The sequence below is a fragment of the Fonsecaea monophora genome (assembly GCF_001642475.1).
Source record: "Fonsecaea monophora strain CBS 269.37 chromosome Unknown Scaff28, whole genome shotgun sequence".
Classification (NCBI taxonomy): Eukaryota; Fungi; Ascomycota; class Eurotiomycetes; order Chaetothyriales; family Herpotrichiellaceae; genus Fonsecaea; species Fonsecaea monophora.
Genome location: NW_019173959.1, coordinates 304,135 through 322,841, shown reverse-complemented (window position 1 = coordinate 322,841; position 18,707 = coordinate 304,135). Strand labels below are relative to the sequence as shown.

The 18,707-nt window shown below is 52.7% G+C and overlaps 8 protein-coding genes across 8 annotated transcripts; 4 read left to right on the top strand and 4 right to left on the bottom strand.

Annotated features, from left to right (window-relative positions):
* Positions 1-26: 26 nt before the first annotated feature.
* AYO21_04862 (hypothetical protein) lies at positions 27-1,594 on the bottom strand (the record flags this gene model as incomplete). Its single annotated transcript, XM_022654833.1, has 2 exons — positions 27-1,378; positions 1,450-1,594. The coding sequence occupies 2 exons, from the start codon at positions 1,592-1,594 to the stop codon at positions 27-29; spliced, it is 1,497 nt and encodes a 498-aa protein (XP_022512972.1).
* A 2,191-nt stretch (positions 1,595-3,785) lies between these two features.
* On the top strand, positions 3,786-4,499 carry AYO21_04861 (hypothetical protein; the record flags this gene model as incomplete). Its single annotated transcript, XM_022654832.1, has 1 exon — positions 3,786-4,499. One exon carries the CDS (start codon positions 3,786-3,788, stop codon positions 4,497-4,499), a length of 714 nt encoding a protein of 237 aa, XP_022512971.1.
* Positions 4,500-6,564: 2,065 nt separating this feature from the next.
* AYO21_04860 (hypothetical protein) lies at positions 6,565-8,426 on the bottom strand (the record flags this gene model as incomplete). Its single annotated transcript, XM_022654831.1, has 5 exons — positions 6,565-6,749; positions 6,835-7,632; positions 7,701-7,777; positions 7,840-8,006; positions 8,079-8,426. 5 exons carry the CDS (start codon positions 8,424-8,426, stop codon positions 6,565-6,567), a joined length of 1,575 nt encoding a protein of 524 aa, XP_022512970.1.
* A 1,527-nt stretch (positions 8,427-9,953) lies between these two features.
* AYO21_04859 (hypothetical protein) lies at positions 9,954-11,066 on the top strand (the record flags this gene model as incomplete). The annotated part of the gene is made up of 2 exons (XM_022654830.1): positions 9,954-10,295; positions 10,422-11,066. The coding sequence occupies 2 exons, from the start codon at positions 9,954-9,956 to the stop codon at positions 11,064-11,066; spliced, it is 987 nt and encodes a 328-aa protein (XP_022512969.1).
* Positions 11,067-12,565: 1,499 nt separating this feature from the next.
* Positions 12,566-13,679, top strand: AYO21_04858 (hypothetical protein; the record flags this gene model as incomplete). Its single annotated transcript, XM_022654829.1, has 4 exons — positions 12,566-13,119; positions 13,182-13,263; positions 13,345-13,490; positions 13,574-13,679. 4 exons carry the CDS (start codon positions 12,566-12,568, stop codon positions 13,677-13,679), a joined length of 888 nt encoding a protein of 295 aa, XP_022512968.1.
* A 156-nt stretch (positions 13,680-13,835) lies between these two features.
* AYO21_04857 (hypothetical protein) lies at positions 13,836-14,792 on the bottom strand (the record flags this gene model as incomplete). Its single annotated transcript, XM_022654828.1, has 1 exon — positions 13,836-14,792. The coding sequence occupies one exon, from the start codon at positions 14,790-14,792 to the stop codon at positions 13,836-13,838; it is 957 nt and encodes a 318-aa protein (XP_022512967.1).
* Positions 14,793-15,805: 1,013 nt separating this feature from the next.
* Positions 15,806-16,726, top strand: AYO21_04856 (hypothetical protein; the record flags this gene model as incomplete). Its single annotated transcript, XM_022654827.1, has 5 exons — positions 15,806-15,847; positions 15,906-16,026; positions 16,074-16,154; positions 16,210-16,584; positions 16,656-16,726. The coding sequence occupies 5 exons, from the start codon at positions 15,806-15,808 to the stop codon at positions 16,724-16,726; spliced, it is 690 nt and encodes a 229-aa protein (XP_022512966.1).
* A 940-nt stretch (positions 16,727-17,666) lies between these two features.
* AYO21_04855 (hypothetical protein) lies at positions 17,667-18,331 on the bottom strand (the record flags this gene model as incomplete). The annotated part of the gene is made up of 2 exons (XM_022654826.1): positions 17,667-18,275; positions 18,329-18,331. The coding sequence occupies 2 exons, from the start codon at positions 18,329-18,331 to the stop codon at positions 17,667-17,669; spliced, it is 612 nt and encodes a 203-aa protein (XP_022512965.1).
* Between the last annotated feature and the right edge of the window lie 376 nt (positions 18,332-18,707).

Genomic DNA, 18,707 nt, shown 5'->3' with positions numbered 1-18,707 from the left:
CCCCCCCGGCAGTGACCCATTGGCACTTACGGTTTCACTTTAAACGCAAACGGAACAGCCAGATCTGTGAGAAAGGTCGTCTTCGGGGTCCCGTCGATGCCCGCCGCTGCCAAAGCAGCCTTCGCCGCGGTCTGGTTGGCTCCAAAGCACGCGTCTACAAACGTTCCAGCCTGGGTCTGCTTCTGCGCCACAAGGTCCGCGTACTGGGCGAGCGGGCACGAGCTGCCGGGTCCAGAGTCGCAGCCCACGACAGGGTACACGACGTCGTTGAGGACGATGCGGAGAAACTGGCTCGCGGATTGGTTGTTCTTCTCGCTCGCGGCGGTGCAGGTCAGTCGCTCGAAGCCGACGGTGCCGCGCATCGTCACGTACCGCGACGAAATGTACCGCTGGTTCTTGGGGATATTGTCCGACGGCAGCGCCAGTTCGTCGTCAAACACGCCGGTCTGGCTGACCAGCTGGTTGATCTGCGCGTCGTTGGTGAATGTCACGACCAGGGCGGGCGGAGTAAAAGTCGTCCCGTCGCTGGACTTGTACGTCTTTTTCGGACCATCCATGAAGCGCGAGACCAGGGCTGACAGGAAAGGCAACATGAATGTGCTGTTCTTGAAGGAGCCCGGCCCGTGGCCGTAGTAGAAGCGCAGGTCCTGGGAGTATTCGTACGCTTGCAGCTCCTGCTCGGTGAAGACGTCGCACCACGGACTCCTCTGGCCGGTCATCTCGCTCTCGAAGCCGCAGAGGAGCGGGAACATGGCGACGTCCGTGGTGTTGAAGTTGACGGCGCCCTTGGGCTTCGTGAGGTTGTTGACTCGCTCCACGATTGGAGGAAGGTAGGTATTCGCCCACTTGGACGCCGACGACCCGCCCATGGTGTCGTTGTACGCGGGGCACAGGTCCGACACTCCAAGCGAGTTGGCCAGTCCGCGTGGATCGGTGTTGTTCAACACGTACACGGTCCCGAGGGTCGTTGCGTTCGGGCCCAGGAACCCACGGGCAAAGAGCTTGGCCGAGTCGATCACTCGAGGCGAAGTGGGAAAGAATGCATTCGCCCAGAGAACGAACGGCTTGCTGTTGTCCGTGTAGAGGTCGGGATATCTCCAGCGGTAGGCGGTGCCCATGTCGTACATTTCCTTGTAGCCACCGATGGACAGTTGAGTCAGGACCTGACCCGGGTTCTTGAGTGTGGGATCCCATGACGAGACGAACGAGAGGGCTCCCTCGCCGGTGGCAGAGGCGTTTTTGATCTTGGACTGAAGGCCCAGCCACTGTTTATACACTGCCGGGTCGGGGTAGCGGGAACCGTGGCGGCTGGTGATGGAAGCCATGTCGATGGTGCATCCTTCAGGGATTTCATAAGGAATTCCAGTCACATTCGGACCTATATTTCAATGCAACGAGTTAGAAGAATTTTCCGAGTCTCTGGTCCATTGTAGTTGAATATAGGCTTACCAGGAAACCATGGCGAGTTTCCCCCTAGAAAAGGTGGGAATGTAGCGGGTATCGTTCCTGGCTGACCACCAACATCGCCGACAGCCACCGTGCTGCCTGCAGACAAGGAGAGAAGCAAGGCTTTCCAGACAGTTAAGACCTTCATCTTGATGCACGTTGAGGTTTGGTTATGGAAGATGGAAGAGATTCCATCAGCCAGGTCCGTTCAATTTATACTTCATCATCTTGTTGCAAGGCCAGAAAGAGACCTGGAAACGAGGAGAAAAGTTGCGCGCCCGCCAGACCTCTGCGCAGCAGCCACAGAACCAACTTTCGCAAATTCCTGGAATCCAATCAAGGAGGAAAGTGTCTTGCATATGGGTGCCGCCTCGACTGTGATGCTATATTAAGTGGTCAAAGCCTGAAAGTTGCGTATGTCCTGAGATGTCGTCCCGGGAGGTCCCCGGCAGTGACATTGTCGTGTTCAGGCGAATCATCCCTAGACACATATATGCGAGGCAGCAACTGCCCGAATTTTAGGAAAATGACATCGTTGCGCAGCCTTGAAATCATCAACCATGTGACGGGGTTCGAGCGAGAGATATTGTATTTCCAAACCAAAGCCTTGGAAACAGAACAGACAATACTTGTGACGATTGTGCTGAACCATTCGCAGATCGCCAGACTCTCATTCAGTCACAGTTGAGTCTGGGAGAATGAAAGCCATAGGCAACGCTGTCGTTGTGGCTGAGAGCATCGTGAAACCCTCTGCCAAGCAACCACGACGTCGATGTTGGGTCCCGTATATAGACACCCCGGGTGACCTCCGGGTGATTTACTGCGCGGTTGGGCAGTGAGTGGAGGCGGTCAGTGGGTCTCCATCCAGGATACGAACTCGGCAGAGGCATACGAATACGGGGTAGCATTGCTTCTTAGCCGTAACTGGTAGCCGCTGCCGCCAAGGACATGGTGGAACAGCACGGGAGACGGAGAACGAACCGCCGATGATACGAGGGGGCAATGGTAGCCTCAGAGATGAATGAAGTAGAAGAAGCGGACCGTGACATTTGGAGTTGCTTGCGAAGGTTACAAATGCTGACAGTGGCAGAGCATCGAAGTAAGTACCCAAGTGTGTGGCAACCCAGGGATGGCGTCGAGGGCAAGCCCTCTCGTTGTTTCGATTTTTCGATTGAACTCCTGCGACTGGCCAATCTTTGGTCTTCAATGCCAGCAGAGCAAATTGAACAAGTGTCAGAGGTTCATTTCTCGTAATGAAATGGGCAGGGCCCGCACCCACTTAGCCTCCTCTAGGAGTGTCTAGACCTGGAAGTTATAATGGAAATAACATGTGCCAGTCCACCATTTCCTCGGCCCCCATATTGGAATTAGGGTTATTGAACTATGAGTGTACGTAGCATGAAGAGCAGTCTCATCATTGATACATCCTAGTGCTTCATCTCTAGAAGCCGCGGCTCGAGTGGTCTAGCATTCGGCGGAGAAGACGATGATGGTCTGGGAGTTTGTCCTTCACTTATGCTACCAAAATAGTAAAGGCAAATCCAGGTCCTAGGGTCACATCCCAAACTCCGGACTGCATTGGTGCACTCGCGCCAGACTCAACCTCGAATCTGTTGTAACCTTGATCTTGTCGTTTCCCATGGTGGATAGATGTCGACGAAATTTTAAGCCAAACTCCGGATGTATCTGGGTCACAAAAGAATTGACAGTGGGTAAGATTAATGTCGCGGGTATCATCTGTTCATTCTGGATTCGACTGCAGCACGAATAAGTTTTCTAGGCCTGCTTCAAATGTAAAGCGGCGCGCATCTGCTGTTTGCTGCAGTATCACTGCATTGGGTGACGTTGTTGGTTTTGATAATTGGGTTTCCGACTTCTCAGTGATATGTTCAACACAAATCATCAGCATCCAAAGACTCGGGTGACGATAGGCGAGGCGGTTCTTCTTCCCTTATTGCATGTTAGCCTTGTCGAGTAAGATGTAGCGTCAGACTTGGGAATCAAGATTGCGCGGACAGACATTTCGAGTCGAGGCGAGGCTTTCTCACTACTAAAGTTTCAATCAGAGATGGTGTTCAAGAGGAAGTTTACGTCGAGTTGGGTGGTGCGATAAGTCGATGTTTAATACGTCCACGACTGCTCAATTTAAAGCCATGTACTATAAACAGGTCGGTAAGCGCCGGGACTAGTGTCGGCTGCCGCTGGTGCCGGGAGCGTTGAACTCTGTCATCCCGTAGTTGACTAAGTTGTACTACCCCACAATCTTGGCATTAGTTACCAAACACCTGGAGATCCAGACTTCATACATCACTTCAACGTCCCCCCAAACCTGCGCTATCATGGAAAACAGGCCTCTTACCCCCCCTCAGGAGCCCCTTGGTGCGGAATCTCAGCCGGATGAAGACATCGACTATCATGAAAAATGGCTCCGTTCCCGCGGCATCGACATCGACGCGTTCATGACCAAGCACAACCGACTGACCATACCGATCGAAGAAGATATTCAAGTCTTGATTCGCTTCAGGCAGCTTCTGACAGACCTAGGAGAAAGTCTATCCCCGAACGAAGCAACTCAGAGATTTGCAAAAGAGCTCCAAGAGGAGGCCGAAGCTGCAAAGAAGAGCGCATGGACCGCAACTTACAAATATTACATGACAGAGCTACCTATCAACATACATTGCACCTTCCTCTCGTTTCTACGCAGCAGGTCATCCAACTCTAGCGATGGAATGGTCCATGAAGTCATTCCCTATCTCATCGATCAAATGAATGCCTCCAAAACCCCGCTCGTGGCTCCGAGTGAGAACGGCCAAATGAGTCAAGAGTGTACAGACAACGCTGAGACACCGACTTCGGCGCATAAGTCTGTTCGTCCCTCGGGTCCGAAGAGTAGGCGGTCGTCATACCAGCCCAAGAGACCAGAGAACAAGACCAGGGTTGAATCATCGGTTAAAAAGAGTTCGCCATCACGCAGAAAAAAATCGGTCAATCATGGTTCGGAGCCAGTACGGAGAAGTTCTCGTCTCCAAAAATTAGGTGATCTCATTGAATAAGCCGATTCGTTACCCTAACCTCAGACACGGGGTCAAGAGAAGCCAGCAATCACTTGGTTTAGCGTGGGATGATTGAAACCGAGCAAAGAAACCAAAATGTTTACCTGCGGAACCATCGTCTCAAGCAACTCCGTTTTGCTATCGAGAAATCTTGACTCGAGCGTTATCTATATATGTGTGGTTCTACCAAATGCCTCTTGATCTTAGATGGCGTGAAGTCCAGCAGAATCCCCGGCTGATCAGCTTCCCATCATTTGGGGTTTTCCCAGCCGACGAATATGAGATGATCAACTTCAGCACCACCAAAAAATCGCCACTGCTGGGGGGGACACAGTCTGACACCCCTGCACATTGGAGTACGCATCTACTCTCTTCCATTGCTGATACAATCGAGATGAACCGTCGTTGCCGTTTGTTTGAATCTGGTGGATGGCCGAACAGAAGCAGGAGAAAGCTCGGGGGGAAAGGCCTGGAGAGAGTGGTACGTCAAGGGCGAACAGCGGCCGGCGGACTCATTTGTTATCATTGAAGACTCCAAGGGCATCCTAGTGCCTTGTAAGAAGGGGGAAGGTGGTCTTTTCATGATACTGTATTCACCAGGTCGTCAGTCGTGCCCGGTGACCATTCCCCCGTTGGCATTGACAATCAAATACGACAAACCGTTTTTCCGTGGTACTTCTTTCCAAACCCGGCAACGCAACAGGCAACTGGGGCTATCTGATCAGGCCGAATGTGGAAGGAAGAGGAAAGGAGATTGCATCTGTCACGTTCGAACGTGTGAGGGCTGTCGTGGATTGTATCCGGAGAGCCAAACAAACGAGGCATTGACGAGGTCAGTCGGCGCAAGAATGTCAATAGATCCAGGAGCGATGTGCCTCGAACAAGTAAGTGGCTTTGCGATGTACCTCTCTGGCATGACTCTCAGGGTTCGCCGTTGTCCATATCACCACTTTCGTCCCGCACTTCACATGACCACTTTCTCCCGCATGGATTGACCCTCGTTGTTTCTCCCCTCCGATACAACAGGTAGCAATTGTCTCATCTCTCGGCTGCTCTCTCGGCTGCTAGGAGGACAGGTTTTGTGCCGACCTCGCTGCTGCCGGCTTGGCTTGGACGTGGAGGAGTGAAACTCATCGGTCCACGAACGTGGCCCTGGACCCTACGTTAACTCCCTCCGATATAATCTGCCCTCTCAGAGCAAGCAGACTCCGGTCGACCTTTGCGGGGGCGGCTTGCATGGACATCCTCGCGGGGTTTTCTCACGCACTGGAAATCGGGAACTTGGGAACACCACCCCCGATTCCGATGGTCAGTGTCGGCGGCTTGCCCTGTATGTGATCAATGGGCGCTCTTGTTCGGCCCCAGACCAACATGCACCTAAGTTAGGGCGAGATAATAGCATCCTCCAATCTCCAGCCTAGAAGTTGTCGCGGGTCAGCACTTTTCCGACCGTGTGCAAAATACAAAGTAGAGTCAATACAAGAAATCAGCCCATGCCGTTACGTATTCCGAGCGGGAGATGAGCTTGATCTCTTTGCTTGGACAGACGGGTCTTTCCTGCAGGGGGCCGTAACCTTGGCCTACGACAGGAGTGTGTCACGGTGCTGTACCGAGTACGAGGAACGAGGCAGTCGTACTTGTAGGAAAATGGCCGGGTCGCCACATTGCAGCCAAGGATCAAGACAAAAAACTTAGCCTCGCCAATGCCCTTGGCCAGGCTTGAACAGACCTCTACCTGCCTTCTTCCAATATTGCAGGAAAAAAGCGGCTTCATTTTCACTTAGTAGAAAGTGTTCGTTTCGGTGCGGCGCTACATATCATGGTGTTGGACACGAGAAATTGCTGCAATGGACGAGGCCGGCCAAGATGAGACGAACGTGAAACATTCGCCGTTGGACGGGGCCGCTGAGCGAGATCCTTCGGCTAGCCGTTCGACCACGAATAGGACTCTGAACTGTGTCATGTTGAGATGTCTCGTTCATTCAAATGAATATCTAGATAGTGTCCCCTATGCCCGTTATGTTGCCCCCGCCTAGGCCCCCATTGACAATGCTGACTGAGGACATCACGCCCCAAGCTTTTGCTCTCTCACAAACTTCACGACCCTCTCCTCGTACTGCGCGGCATCCTCGACCCGTAGCGCAGGGTCCTGAACTGCGGCTTCGGCACGGATTTTGTCTGCAATCTTCTCATTCCTCGGAGTAATATCGCACGAAAACGCGACGGGTCTGAAGAGCGGGTTACTCCCGGCTAGACGAGACAGGACAACAGTCAGCGCTGGCCAAGCTTGCGGTGTTTCACATTACAGTTGCATCTGGGAAGAGATGTGACTTACCGACTTCGTCGCTGGGACGCGGGTGGTTACCCTGGTGGATGTTAAAGGCCCACAAGAGCCGGCTGATGACGATGAACAGAGACGCGTCGGCGACATGTCTCCCGGGGCATTCTCTCCTCCCTACGCCGAACGCATAATGCATGGGAGCGTGTGCACTTCGAGGGAGGTATCGGGGGTCACTGTCCGGCAAGAATCGCTCGGGTAGAAACATCTCGTGGTCGCGGTAGTACTCGCTGCTGTGGTGGATGGCATACACGTTATAGATGACGGTCGTTTTCGCCGGGATCGTCTTGCCTCGATAGTTGTCGGGCTCGCTGGTGGCGCGGTAGAAGGCCAGAGGCGCCACAGAGGCCCACCGGTGGATTTCTTCGACGACGGCGCTGATGTAGGGGAGTTCGCTGCGGTCCTCCCACTGCGGCAGTCGGTCATGCCCGACCACGCGGTCCAGCTCCTCCTGGGCCGTCTTGACAAAGTCGGGATATAGCACCGCGGCCTTGAAGAACCATTGCAGCGTGGTCGCCGTGGTTTCGGAGCCCGCGCCCAACAGCTCCGAGAGGATCGTGCGCTTGTCGACCTCGGAGAAACTGTCAATCTCGGGGCTCTCCAGGAACCGAGTGAGGAAACAGTCGGGCGCGTCGCCCTTCTTCATCCGCTCCACGATCGAGTCGTAGAAGATGCCCCAGAATGCAATGAGGTTGTCAAAGGTCCTGCGTGCGTTTGCCCGCCACGGCGCGAGGTTGTCGGGGAGGTAGTTCAGCACCGGGATCCAGTCGGCCAACCAGTACCCCGGACGGATTTCTGAGATCCCACCAAGTCAGTGTGTGTATTCTTTTCTTCAATGACTCGCTCAGCTACAAGATTCATACTCTGAAACATGTCGAGGGCGACGTAGCGGATAGTTTCCGGGATCCGGGTGTCGCTCCTGGTGAAACGGGCTCCAAGCCTGCCATTCGTGAGTGTCTGTCTGTTGATGCAATCCTTGGAGGTACTGCAGCCTCAACTCACAGGAGACTAAAAGTGACGCTGGCCGAATATCGACCGACCTCTGTGTAGAATGCGTTGGGATGTTCCAAGATGTTCTTCAGCGTCTGTCGACTCTCGTATTCCTGGTAGGGCTGGAAGATCTTTGCGTTCTGCATCCCAAGCAGGCGATGGATTATTTTTCGATGTTTCTGGAGTTGATGCATTAGTATAGGCATACGTCAATTCGTGGTTAGTGTACAGGGCGAGAACGTCAAACCCACTCTGAACTCGTCACCGTATTCTAATTGCACCATCCTTGCCGAAGCAATGATCTTTGCCTGGGGGGACGGAGACGGTCGCGACGAATATTTCTGTCCTCGCTTGACGATCAGGTCCTCGATCGCGGTCGGGCTGCTGAGGACCAGCACCTTGGAGCGGCCCATGTTGAAGGAGAAGAAGTCCCCATAACGAGGGACGAGCTTGGTGAGTTGTTGGTTGAGAGTCAATTTCTTGTCCGGCAACACTCCTAGGAGCGGGATGCCTCGAGGTCCATCAGGCCATTGACCCTTGAGCCCGAGCGAGAAGTACAACCCTACTGCAAGAATAGCGAGAGCCAGAGACCAGAGCATTGTCAAAGGTGGCTCTTGAAAGTGTTCCCCTCACTTGAATAGCAGGAGGAGGGCTCTGCAGTGCCACCTACAGACTCAAGAGCGCTCACGTCGAGAGGTGATGCCATTTTTATAACCAGAACACCATATGTGGTGGTGGTGGCGGCATGGACATGGTGGATGCATCCCTTTTTCCTGCCTGATCAACGGCGGGCCATGGACTTGTTTCTCACGAGCTATGCAACCTTCACCTGCTTTGGCGATTGGATCATCTTACCAAAGTCAAACCTCTGTCAAGTTACTCAATGCTGGTTTTGTACATGGCTTTGCCTCTTCATTCGTGAGATCCAGAGGCAGCATGTGGGTATGGCCGTCAGCGGTCGTTTGCCAGACCTGGATTCATCAGACTGCGGTAATGTCCCTGCAGGATGCAAGTCAGCTCAGACGAGTTACACTTATCCTCCATTTCTGTATCGGGAAGCGTTGTAAGTAATGAAGAAAATACTCGAACCCCACGTACCTCGCTAAGTAGCGTGGTAGTGAGACTAACCGATTCAAGTTATCCAGGATGGTAATACCTCTTGGGATATACCTACCAATAGGACGCGAAATGACTTCGTTGGAGTTAGGAGTCGGTCTTGACGAGCCGGGGGTTCACGACCCAGGTTCAAGGGGCGTCAATGCATCGAGCTCAGACCTTGTCATCATTGACGTTTGGAGTCAAAATTACGGCTCCGAGATCGACCATCAGGCCATTCTACTCGTACAATGTACCCAAAACAGTATGAAAAAGGGTGTCAGCATTATCACGCATTTAGATTGTCCTGTTCGTCCCCTATCTCCCAATGGCCACGATATTACAGGACCATCTTCCCCTCCTCAAAACCCATAACCGTTTTCGGATTGAGTAGAAATGGGGCAAGCAGGTGAGTGCTGACTAAGTGCTCTGTGGGGGTGCCGATGGTGCACGTGTGATCCACGTGATAAGTTCTGCCTCTTTCAGTCGTGGCAGGTTGGCCGAAATGCTTCCTGCACGTGATGCATGCAGGACCTCGTGGACTCCCCACCGTTTCAATGAATAATCGATCAAATCTAGTTAGGCTACCCCCAAGCGGCGGCGAATAACTGCCCAGGCAGGTAAATTTGTGGTCTCCGATATCCCGGTCTTAGTCCGGAGATTAAGCATGCCGCGTAAGGTAGTAAAGCTACTCAGCGCTTAACCAGAACTTTATTAACTTAACACTCTCATTACCGGATCCACCCTATTATCGTACGCACCTTCCTAACACGTTAGATATCTAACTATTTCTCACTATTTCCCACTATTTCCCATGGCTTCTGCCACACTCGGCGTGTCGCTAGGGGACGAGAAACACGTGGCACGGGAATATTCCGGGGGACCCCGCAGTCCTTTGTAATCCCAATAAATCCCGACCTCGCCGCCCCTTGGTTGGAGGAAGCTTCTCGTCAAAGTTTAAAGTCTGCAGATGAGCCCAACTCGTTGCCTGTCCCTACCGAACTTCTGTAACAAATCGAAATTGACCAGTGATGGCGGCTCTTTTCTGGAGCCTGGTGCTCTATCTGGCAGTCTCAGTTTCCTGCGCACCCCAAGCCGACGTCGCCCCTGACGTCGCCTCTGCCCCTTCGGTCCGACTTGTCTATCAGTACCAAGATGCAGTATGGATCGAAAACTTGGCCGTTCGTCCAAACGGCTGGATTATCCCCGCGACCGCCACATCCGCTGTCCTCAAGCAGCTGAACCCTGCGACCGGACAACAACAAGTGCTTCATGACTGGAGCGCCGTAGGCAGTTCCATTATGAGCATTACCGATATTCAGCCCGACCTGTTCCTGGCCAACACGATGTTCTGCGACATGACTATCTTAGAGGTAAGGGAAAAAAATCTTTTCTCTCGTCGCCACTGATGTTACCACAAGAACGAATCAGCCACGCGTGCCACGTTGTGTATTTCCAAATTTCCACGAGAATGAGACTAATGAATTGAATCGTTCTAGTGTACGCCTGGAACGGGAATCACATGGCTGGTGGACCTGCGAAACCCCGGCCCTCCGTGCATTACAAAGCTTGCCAGCGGCCCTAACCCCGCGAGTCTCCTGAATGGCGTGGCAGCACTGAACAACAGAATTGTGCTTATGGTTGATCAAGCTCTGGGTGGCATCTGGGGAGTTGACGTTGTCCACGGCGGTGCTCAACTACTTTTCACTGACCCCAAAATGACCGATCCCAATGGGGCAGGGGGCGGCGTCAATGGGATTCGCGTGGTCGGCAGCACCTTGTACTACAACAACCCCAGCATCGGGACCTTTGGTCGCGTGGCCATCGACCCTTCGACGGGACGCAAGGTCGGCCCGGTGACGGTGATCAGCACAGGACTTGACTGTGACGACTTTGAGATTGACGACCAACAACGGTTCGCCTACATCACCAACTCGCCTGACCAGCTCCGCAAGATCGATTTGAGGACCGGCGTCCACACCCTTTTCGCAACCGGCCTGCCAGGACCGACCACGGCCAGGTGGATCAGCAAGAACCAAGTCGGCAAAGTTCTGTATGTGGGAACGACCGGTGGCATCGACCAGTGGCTGGCGCAGAACGTAACCCTTGGAGGGGCCGTCTACGCGGTGACGGTGAAGAAATAGGAAGAGGTTGGCCAAAGTTGAGTAAGGAGACGGAGTGTACATAGGAAAAGAAAAAGAAACAGTACATATTTTTATATAGCCGCTGATCCGGCCATCACTCTCTCTACGCGATCAGATGAGCTTTTGAGATTCAAAACCATCTCTCTTCTTCAGCGGTCGCTTACCGCATGGCTTTGCCGGGGTTTCAAAGCAGGAATCAGGTTCCGCCATGAGCCGTGGGCCGTGGTGGAGGTGCAAGCTTATGTAAAGCCGAGGCGGCCAACTACTTTGTAATATCCTAATAATAATACTGAATTACACTTGACATTCTCGCTATAAAGGCACTAATCACATCGTAGGTACTCGGTATCCGTACCGTACACTAGGGTGTAGGGAGGGGGGAGATCCTACACTAACCCAAGTAAGCCGATGCTGACCACCCTGGAGTGCCTGGGTGCCTGACGAGTAGGTGCCCCTCCTCAGTAAGCAAGGACGGGTGGCCTGCGGGGAGAGAAAGAGGTAAGAAAGCCTGTCCCAGCTTTGTACGGACACTGGAAGAGGATAGGCACACGAGAAAGCAAACTTGATAAAAGGCCGTCGACGACCACCGGCAAGGATCTGCCAGAGTCGATACTGTAGATCTCGCTATGCCCATCGCCAATCGGCTTTAAAGCGTCTGCATGGCATGGCAACGCATGGCATGCCATGTGGCTGACCCGGGCTCGGATATAGACGTCTATCACTGGTGGGTTGTTAGGGCCGAAGGACTCCGCATATTTCCGCAGCGAACTCGGATACTCAACCTACCAGCGGTGATGAATCCGAGCATGTGCATGTGGTGGTAACCATGTAGATCTTTCCTCATTACACCAGTCCATCATACTGGACTGGGTATTGTCCTCGTCCTACCAACGACACCTGTGGGCGCCGTCACTGGCATCAGCAGCAGCTTTGATGACGGGTCGTGATGATGATAATGCTGGAATGACTAAAGCGCCCAGCCATGCCCACGTCTGGGCAATCCTTCCTGTACCACATTTCCCAATCAAATGGAATGCAACTCGAATTTACTTCCTATCACCCGTGTGGAGCAAGATCTCTGGACCACCAACGAGACAACGACAGACCGACAACAAAGCTCGCTCAGATCTCTTGACTTTGTTTCTTCACTGCTAAGGCATTTAACGACAGTTGCTGTTATCTCCGCTACCACTTGCACCAGAATAAAAGCGGGGGCGAGGCTGATCAGTCGGCAAGGGATTAACCCGGTTCCGAAAAGGATTTAGAAGTTTACTCGCATGGTAGGAACTTCTGACGGTGGAGAGGAAACCGATGCAATGTATGAATGTAAGTATAAATATAAGTATATGTGAGTATGTGAGTATCGACCAGGGGATTCGTTCACTAGACAGAAAAGCAAGCCCTGCTTCTCCTCTTGATATTCTTGCCATTTACCTTCCTACCTTCTTACACACCTATAATACATATATATCTCCCTGATAACACTCGGGCTGTGCAACATGTCCGACACTTCAAATGTCCCAAGAGGCCATTTCTTTGTGACCCCGCGACACGACGACACCTACGAGTTCATCAACCCTCTCAAGGGGGACCCTACGAACCTCAAGGTCCTAGTCACCGGCGCCAGCAAAGGTATCGGTCGCGCCACGGTCGTCGCATTCGCAAAGTCCGGCGCCGCGGCGATCGCGCTGCTGGCTCGTTCGGACCTCGATGCAGTGGCGAAGGAAGTTGTCGAGGCAGCGAAACAAGCCGGGCGCAAAGACACGCCCAAGGTGCTCAAATTACGCGTCGACACGAGCGATGTCGCCGCCGTAGATAAGGCCATCAAGACCGTGGAACAGGAGTTCGGCACGCTAGACGTGGTCATCAACAACGCCTCGAGGATGGAGGTGTGGAAGCCCATCCACGAGACCGACGTGGAGGACTGGTGGTCCACGTGGGAGGTCAACCTCAAGGGAACATACCTCGTCACTCGGGCGACATTGCCTTTGCTCCTCAAGGGGAACGGGAAGACCATCATCGCCATTTCCAGTGCCGGAGCATTGACGACCTCGTACGTTTCCCAACCAAGCTATTCGTCGAGCATGTGGGGGAAAGGCTGATAACGATCCTCAGGTCCGGCGGGAGTGCATACCAAGGCACCAAGACGGCGCAGATCCGGCTGAATGATTTCCTGATGAAGGAGTATGGAGACCAAGTACGCTTTCTTGTCTTGTTTGACACTATACAGTCCGGCTTCTGGAACCGGTCAACACGCTGACGCAAAACTACTTCTCAGGGCTTGCTGGCATATGCCATCCACCCCGGCGGGGTCAAGACCGAGGTGGGAACCACAATGCCAGACTACATGCACCACCTTTTGGTCACCGAGCCGGAACTTCCTGCCAACACGCTTGTTTGGCTCACGAGAGAACGAAGAGAGTGGTATGTACTTCCCTGAACGCCCGTACCTATATCTGCACTAGGCTAGCGAAAAGAGAGCTTCGAAGCTGACCCGTCTCTCACAGGCTGGCCGGGCGATATGTCAGTGTCCCGTGGGACATGGAAGGGTTGTTGGCCAAGAAGGATGAGATTGTCGAGAAGGATCTGCTGAAGCTCAAGCTGCGGGAGTGAAATGACCGGCCGACAGATGGTAGTATCAGATGGGTAAACTGTGTACAAACTAAAAAGGATACACTAGTCCGTGCCGTGGATGTTTGCTATGTCAGTCGCTGGCGTGCACAAAAGCCTCCCCCTTTCAATCCTAAAGTCATGATGGCCCATCTACCCCTACAGACCATACACTTCCTTTGCTCGCTCAGAGGCAAATGCCTCGCGAAGCGTCTCCTCCACACCCTTGGGATGGATCCAGGGGAAGCGAGCATTGTCCCAGGGCTGCGCGAGTAGTGTCCCCTCCCTTCCTTGAATCAATTTATGGCTCGCGGCCAGCTCCGCATCGACGTCACCCGCATCCCTGGCCTGTGCCTCCTCGCGCCGTGCGCTCTCGATGTCCAAGTATGCGACGTTGTACTTTCTGCCTGTGACCCGTTCGAGCACCTCAAAGATCTCCGCATATGTCGGGTTGCTGCCCGAGATGCGATATGTTCTTCGATTCCCCTTGGCATCGGGAGACAGCGGCTCTTTTAGTGTCTCGACGAGGTATCGCGCGCTGTCCTCGGCGCTGATCAAGCTCTGTCTCCCCTCCGCCGTACCGTATATCTTCCCCGTCGCGTTCTTGTTGTCGAAGCCAAAGTGGGAGATCACGGCCCATTCCGTCAATCGGCCAAGTACGTAGTATGTCCATCCTAGATCTGGGGTGTCCTGGGCCCTGGCGTCAAGGTGCTCGCGCGTCTGCACCTTGTGCTTGTAGTAGCGCTGCGTCCAATTCTGGCCCTCGGTGATATCGGCGCCGTACTCGCTCGGATAGAAGTGGCGGACGCCAGCAGCAATGGCCGCGTCGATGATGGTGGGCTGGAGATGTAGTCCATGGTTTCCGAGAAAGATCAGCACGCAGTCGAAGCCCTCGTAGGATTTGGAAGAAGTATAATCAGCCGCCTCGACGATTTCAAAGCCTTGTGCCTTGAGGTTTTGAATCTGGGCCTTCTTGGCTTCGTCGGCGGGCCTGGAGGTGTTGTTGAAGAAGGCGATGCGGGTGAAATGGGTTGGGTCTTTGATGAGCTCGTGGGCCACGTAGTCACCGAAGCTGCCCACACCCGTGGCGCCGATTAGGAGGATTGATTTGAACATGATGCAGCGTTCTCAGAGGAAGAAAAAGTTGTATCAAAGCTTGGTAAGTTATAGAGGTGTCTGTTGCGGTGGAGAGAGACCCGGTACAACGCTTGCTGGCAATTGACAGATGTATATATATATCCATTTTTCACGCCCTCTACCGTCCATTGACACCTGATAGTGGCTTGTGCTCTGACAATAGCGAATCCTTACACCCTGGAGATGACCAAGCAGGTGTTGTCATTTTTGACCTGTGCCTCATCACACCTGCATATACCTCCTAGGTGAAGACGCTGGTAGGAAGTCCTAGAGCTGATGTTGTGGGTGGTGCCCCATAATCCTTGCGTACGAGACTCGCCATGAGTATTGAAGCGGTTCCGATTGTGCCAGCATGAGGACATCGGACTAGATTAAGTTTTGTAGATCCATGCTAGATAGAATTTTAGCAACCTTGTTGCAGCTAACTGGTCTGATCAGTGGTTGAGATACTTTGGCCGGGCGCAGAAGAGGGGGAACTCAAAGGGCATATTCTTTTGCTAGTAGTGGCGTTCTCCAGGACCTGCTCAAAGTAATCGAACCTTTGATGCGAATAGAATGGGGGTGACTAAGTAGTCTCGGGTTGAATAGTAATATACGCATATGAGTAGGCTAGGGAGAGCCGAGTTTTGTCCGACGAAATTCGCAGGTGCTATTGTCGATGCATGTTGCACACCATCTCCTGCCTGGTATAAGGTGGTAGATCTGTGTATTCCCTGATTCACTGGTCGCTAACTCGACTGGCATGACAAAGATCAGTCGACAAAGATCAGTCTCCCCCAGATATCCAATCAGGGGTGTAGGATCAAGGATCAAAGATTCATGAAGAGTAATCAGAAATGGAAAATGCGAACGGCTTATGAACCAGCAAAGACTCGCCGTGAGCAGATATTTCGGCCGTGCTAGGAGCAGTAAGTGTAGTCTTTCTAATTGACCCTCATCATTAACAGCGGAACCGCTCGTTGACCAGAGTATTCGCGGACGTTCCAACAGAGATGTCTGGTCACAGACCGAAGCCTCTGGCTGGACCTTTCATGGTAGGTCCAACAAGATGAGGCCAGCAAAACCTGATCGCAAATTGACAACAGCTTCCAGTTGGCGTTCGGCACCGGCTCAACATGGCGAAAGGAAGACCCAGAGACTCTCAACACCGGCCTTGTCGACATTGTGAAAGAGGCTCTCCTGGCCGGCTATCGTCACCTGGACACAGCTGAGCGTGAGCGTTCAAAACCACAGTCATGCTTAACTGCTTACCTGAATCAGTATATAACACGGAGAGGGAAGTCGGTGAGGCGATAAAGCAATCCGGCGTTCCAGTCTCCGAGATTTACATTACCGGGAAAGGTGAGTGTTTTCGCAGCCATCTGCAACACGTGGAGAAGTTGACAACAGCATGAAGTGTTCACAATGTCGGACATCAAAGGAGCGTTTGACCGCACCTTGCATCGACTAGGTGTTGGGTATATCGACCTGTATTTGCTTCACCACCCTTACTTTGGCAATACCAACGCAGATCTCCAAGCGGCTTGGGTCGAGCTCGAGGCCATATACGACTCCGGGAAAGTCGGCGCCATCGGTGTCTCTAACTTCACAGAAGCCCACATCGAGACAATATTGGAGACTGCTCGGATAAGGCCAGCGTGCAACCAGATCGAATTGAACCCGTACCTTCAGCGTACTGAGCTGCGAGAGTACCACAAGAAGCACGATATACAGACGTTTGCCTTCTCACCCTTGTCACCAATAGTCAGAGCGACTCCAGGTCCTCTGGACAGTGAGTTGGAGTCCATAGCAGACAAACAGGGAATAAGTACAGCTGTTGCTTTGATACGATGGGCGTTACAGCAAGAGATTGTGGTGGTGACAACTTCGACGGACAAGGCTCGGATGCAGGACCACCTGGTGGCTTTGAATAAATTGTTGCCAGAGCAGGACGTGGAATTGATCAGTCGAGTAGGTTCAAAGAAACATTTCAGGGGACGTTGGAATGATAAATTTGCTGCTGACGATCGGAGCTAAGGGTCAGGCATGTAATCGAAGCTCTAGAATTGAAGCTTCAAGATGCGCATCTCTATTCACTGACCGTTAGTGTTTGCCATTTGGCAATACTATAAAGAGCTTTCGGGTGAATTTTCCTGCCCCCGGAAAGAGCTCTCACGAATCATAGCGATTTTGCCGCCAGGCAGCCCCTGGCTTTTCCAAAACCACCACGTCTTGTTCACTCTCATGGAGCTTAGAGTTGAAAAGGGAAGCCCACGGTCGCAACCGCAAAGATAGCAGTTGACGCCTTCATCGTCTGGTACCTAGTTTTACCGAGCGCCGCAGTGTCGACATAAGGACTTGATATCGGCTTCTCCACCGCGACAGGTGTCAGCCTTTCTTGATCTGGACTCCATGCTTCATATTACCGTGTGTCGCAAGGTTCTAAGCGATCGCGTCGGAGTGAACGCGTATAATAATGATAATTGATCATTTCGCTGTTATATTTGACTCTTTCGGCGGTGAGGATGTTGGGAAAAGGGTTGCATATGGTCAAGAGTGAAGCCTGAAGCCCACATGATGCTCCCTGATTATCCTTGAAGATTCAGGTGGGAAGGTTGGAGAGCGTGGCAATGTAGACAGAGCTAACAGACGGCTTCAGAGCCATCCCTCGTCAATAATTCTCGCTGCTCATGGCCGGTACTTCTTGCCACAAGTGTGTCATCGAAGCTTTTCACACTCCTTCAGGCAAGTGCTCTTTGTGGCCAAGATATTGTGGCCGCTGGACTGCTGATCTCTTCAATGATGCGGCCGAAGTGGATATGGGGCTGTTTGCCTCGAAGCCTTGAGATCCTGGCGGTGAAATGGTTGCATCTCTCAAGTCGCGCTCTTTAACTCAGGCTTCGTCTCCAACGTCTGGGAGATGAACCCTCTCAGAGCAGCCCACCTCTCACTTGTCGACGGAATGGAAGCAGTGGTACCTCCAACACCACCAGCAGCGTTACCAGATGGATTGGCTGCGCCTCCAGTTGCTGGCCTAGGTGCCGCAAGTTGCGCCATGTTCTTCGCAAATCGATCTCGTTCACCTTTATCGAGTTTCTCCCTCCTTTTCAGTGCGCCCGGCCGAGACTTCATACTCTTTCGCCTGATGATATTGACCTGGTCTTGAGGCCTGTCGCCTGCAGATGCACCTGTCCCATGTGCAACACTATTGTCCCGTATATCGTCATCCGGAAGAGCAGCTGCTAAGGAATCAAGGGTTGCGACAAGTTTCTTGTTTGGCCGCCTTCGTTTGGGAGTTTTGGCAGAGGATTTCGCAACTTTGTTCATGAGCTCGGCATGTTTAATTCGACGCTTGTCTTTCTTCGAGGACGTGAAGAGCAGTTCAGACTTTGGCGTGGCACTTGCTTCACTAGCCTTTGACGTCTTTTTCAAGATGGACTTCAGAGGTCGCACGCTCCCGGATACAGGTTGACGAACAGGAGCCTGAGGTCAATCCAGTTAGCTTTGGATTTCCAGGAGAACATTTATCGCCCTACCATTGCATATGAAAAATAATCAGAGTCTTTAGTAGATTTGGCGTTGCAATCACACTGACCAGACGAGGACGCCACAGAAGCGCAACGTGAGAAGAAAATCTTGGGTGGAGAAAGGCTTATCGATAAGGGCTACCGAGTAATACAGCATCCACTATCTCCTCAAATGTGCATCCTCTGCTGGCTGGCTGCGTCGGACTTGATTCCTCCCTCTCGACTCTCTTGTGCTTCTCTTTTGCCCTGACTTAACTCCGACAACCAATGCATAGCAATTTCTTCGTCACATGAACTGCTAGAATTGGCGCCTCACGCGCACTCCTTTGGTTTTCAGCTGAGGGATGGCGAGGTCGAAACGCTTGCTGAATTGAGCACAAAACACCCA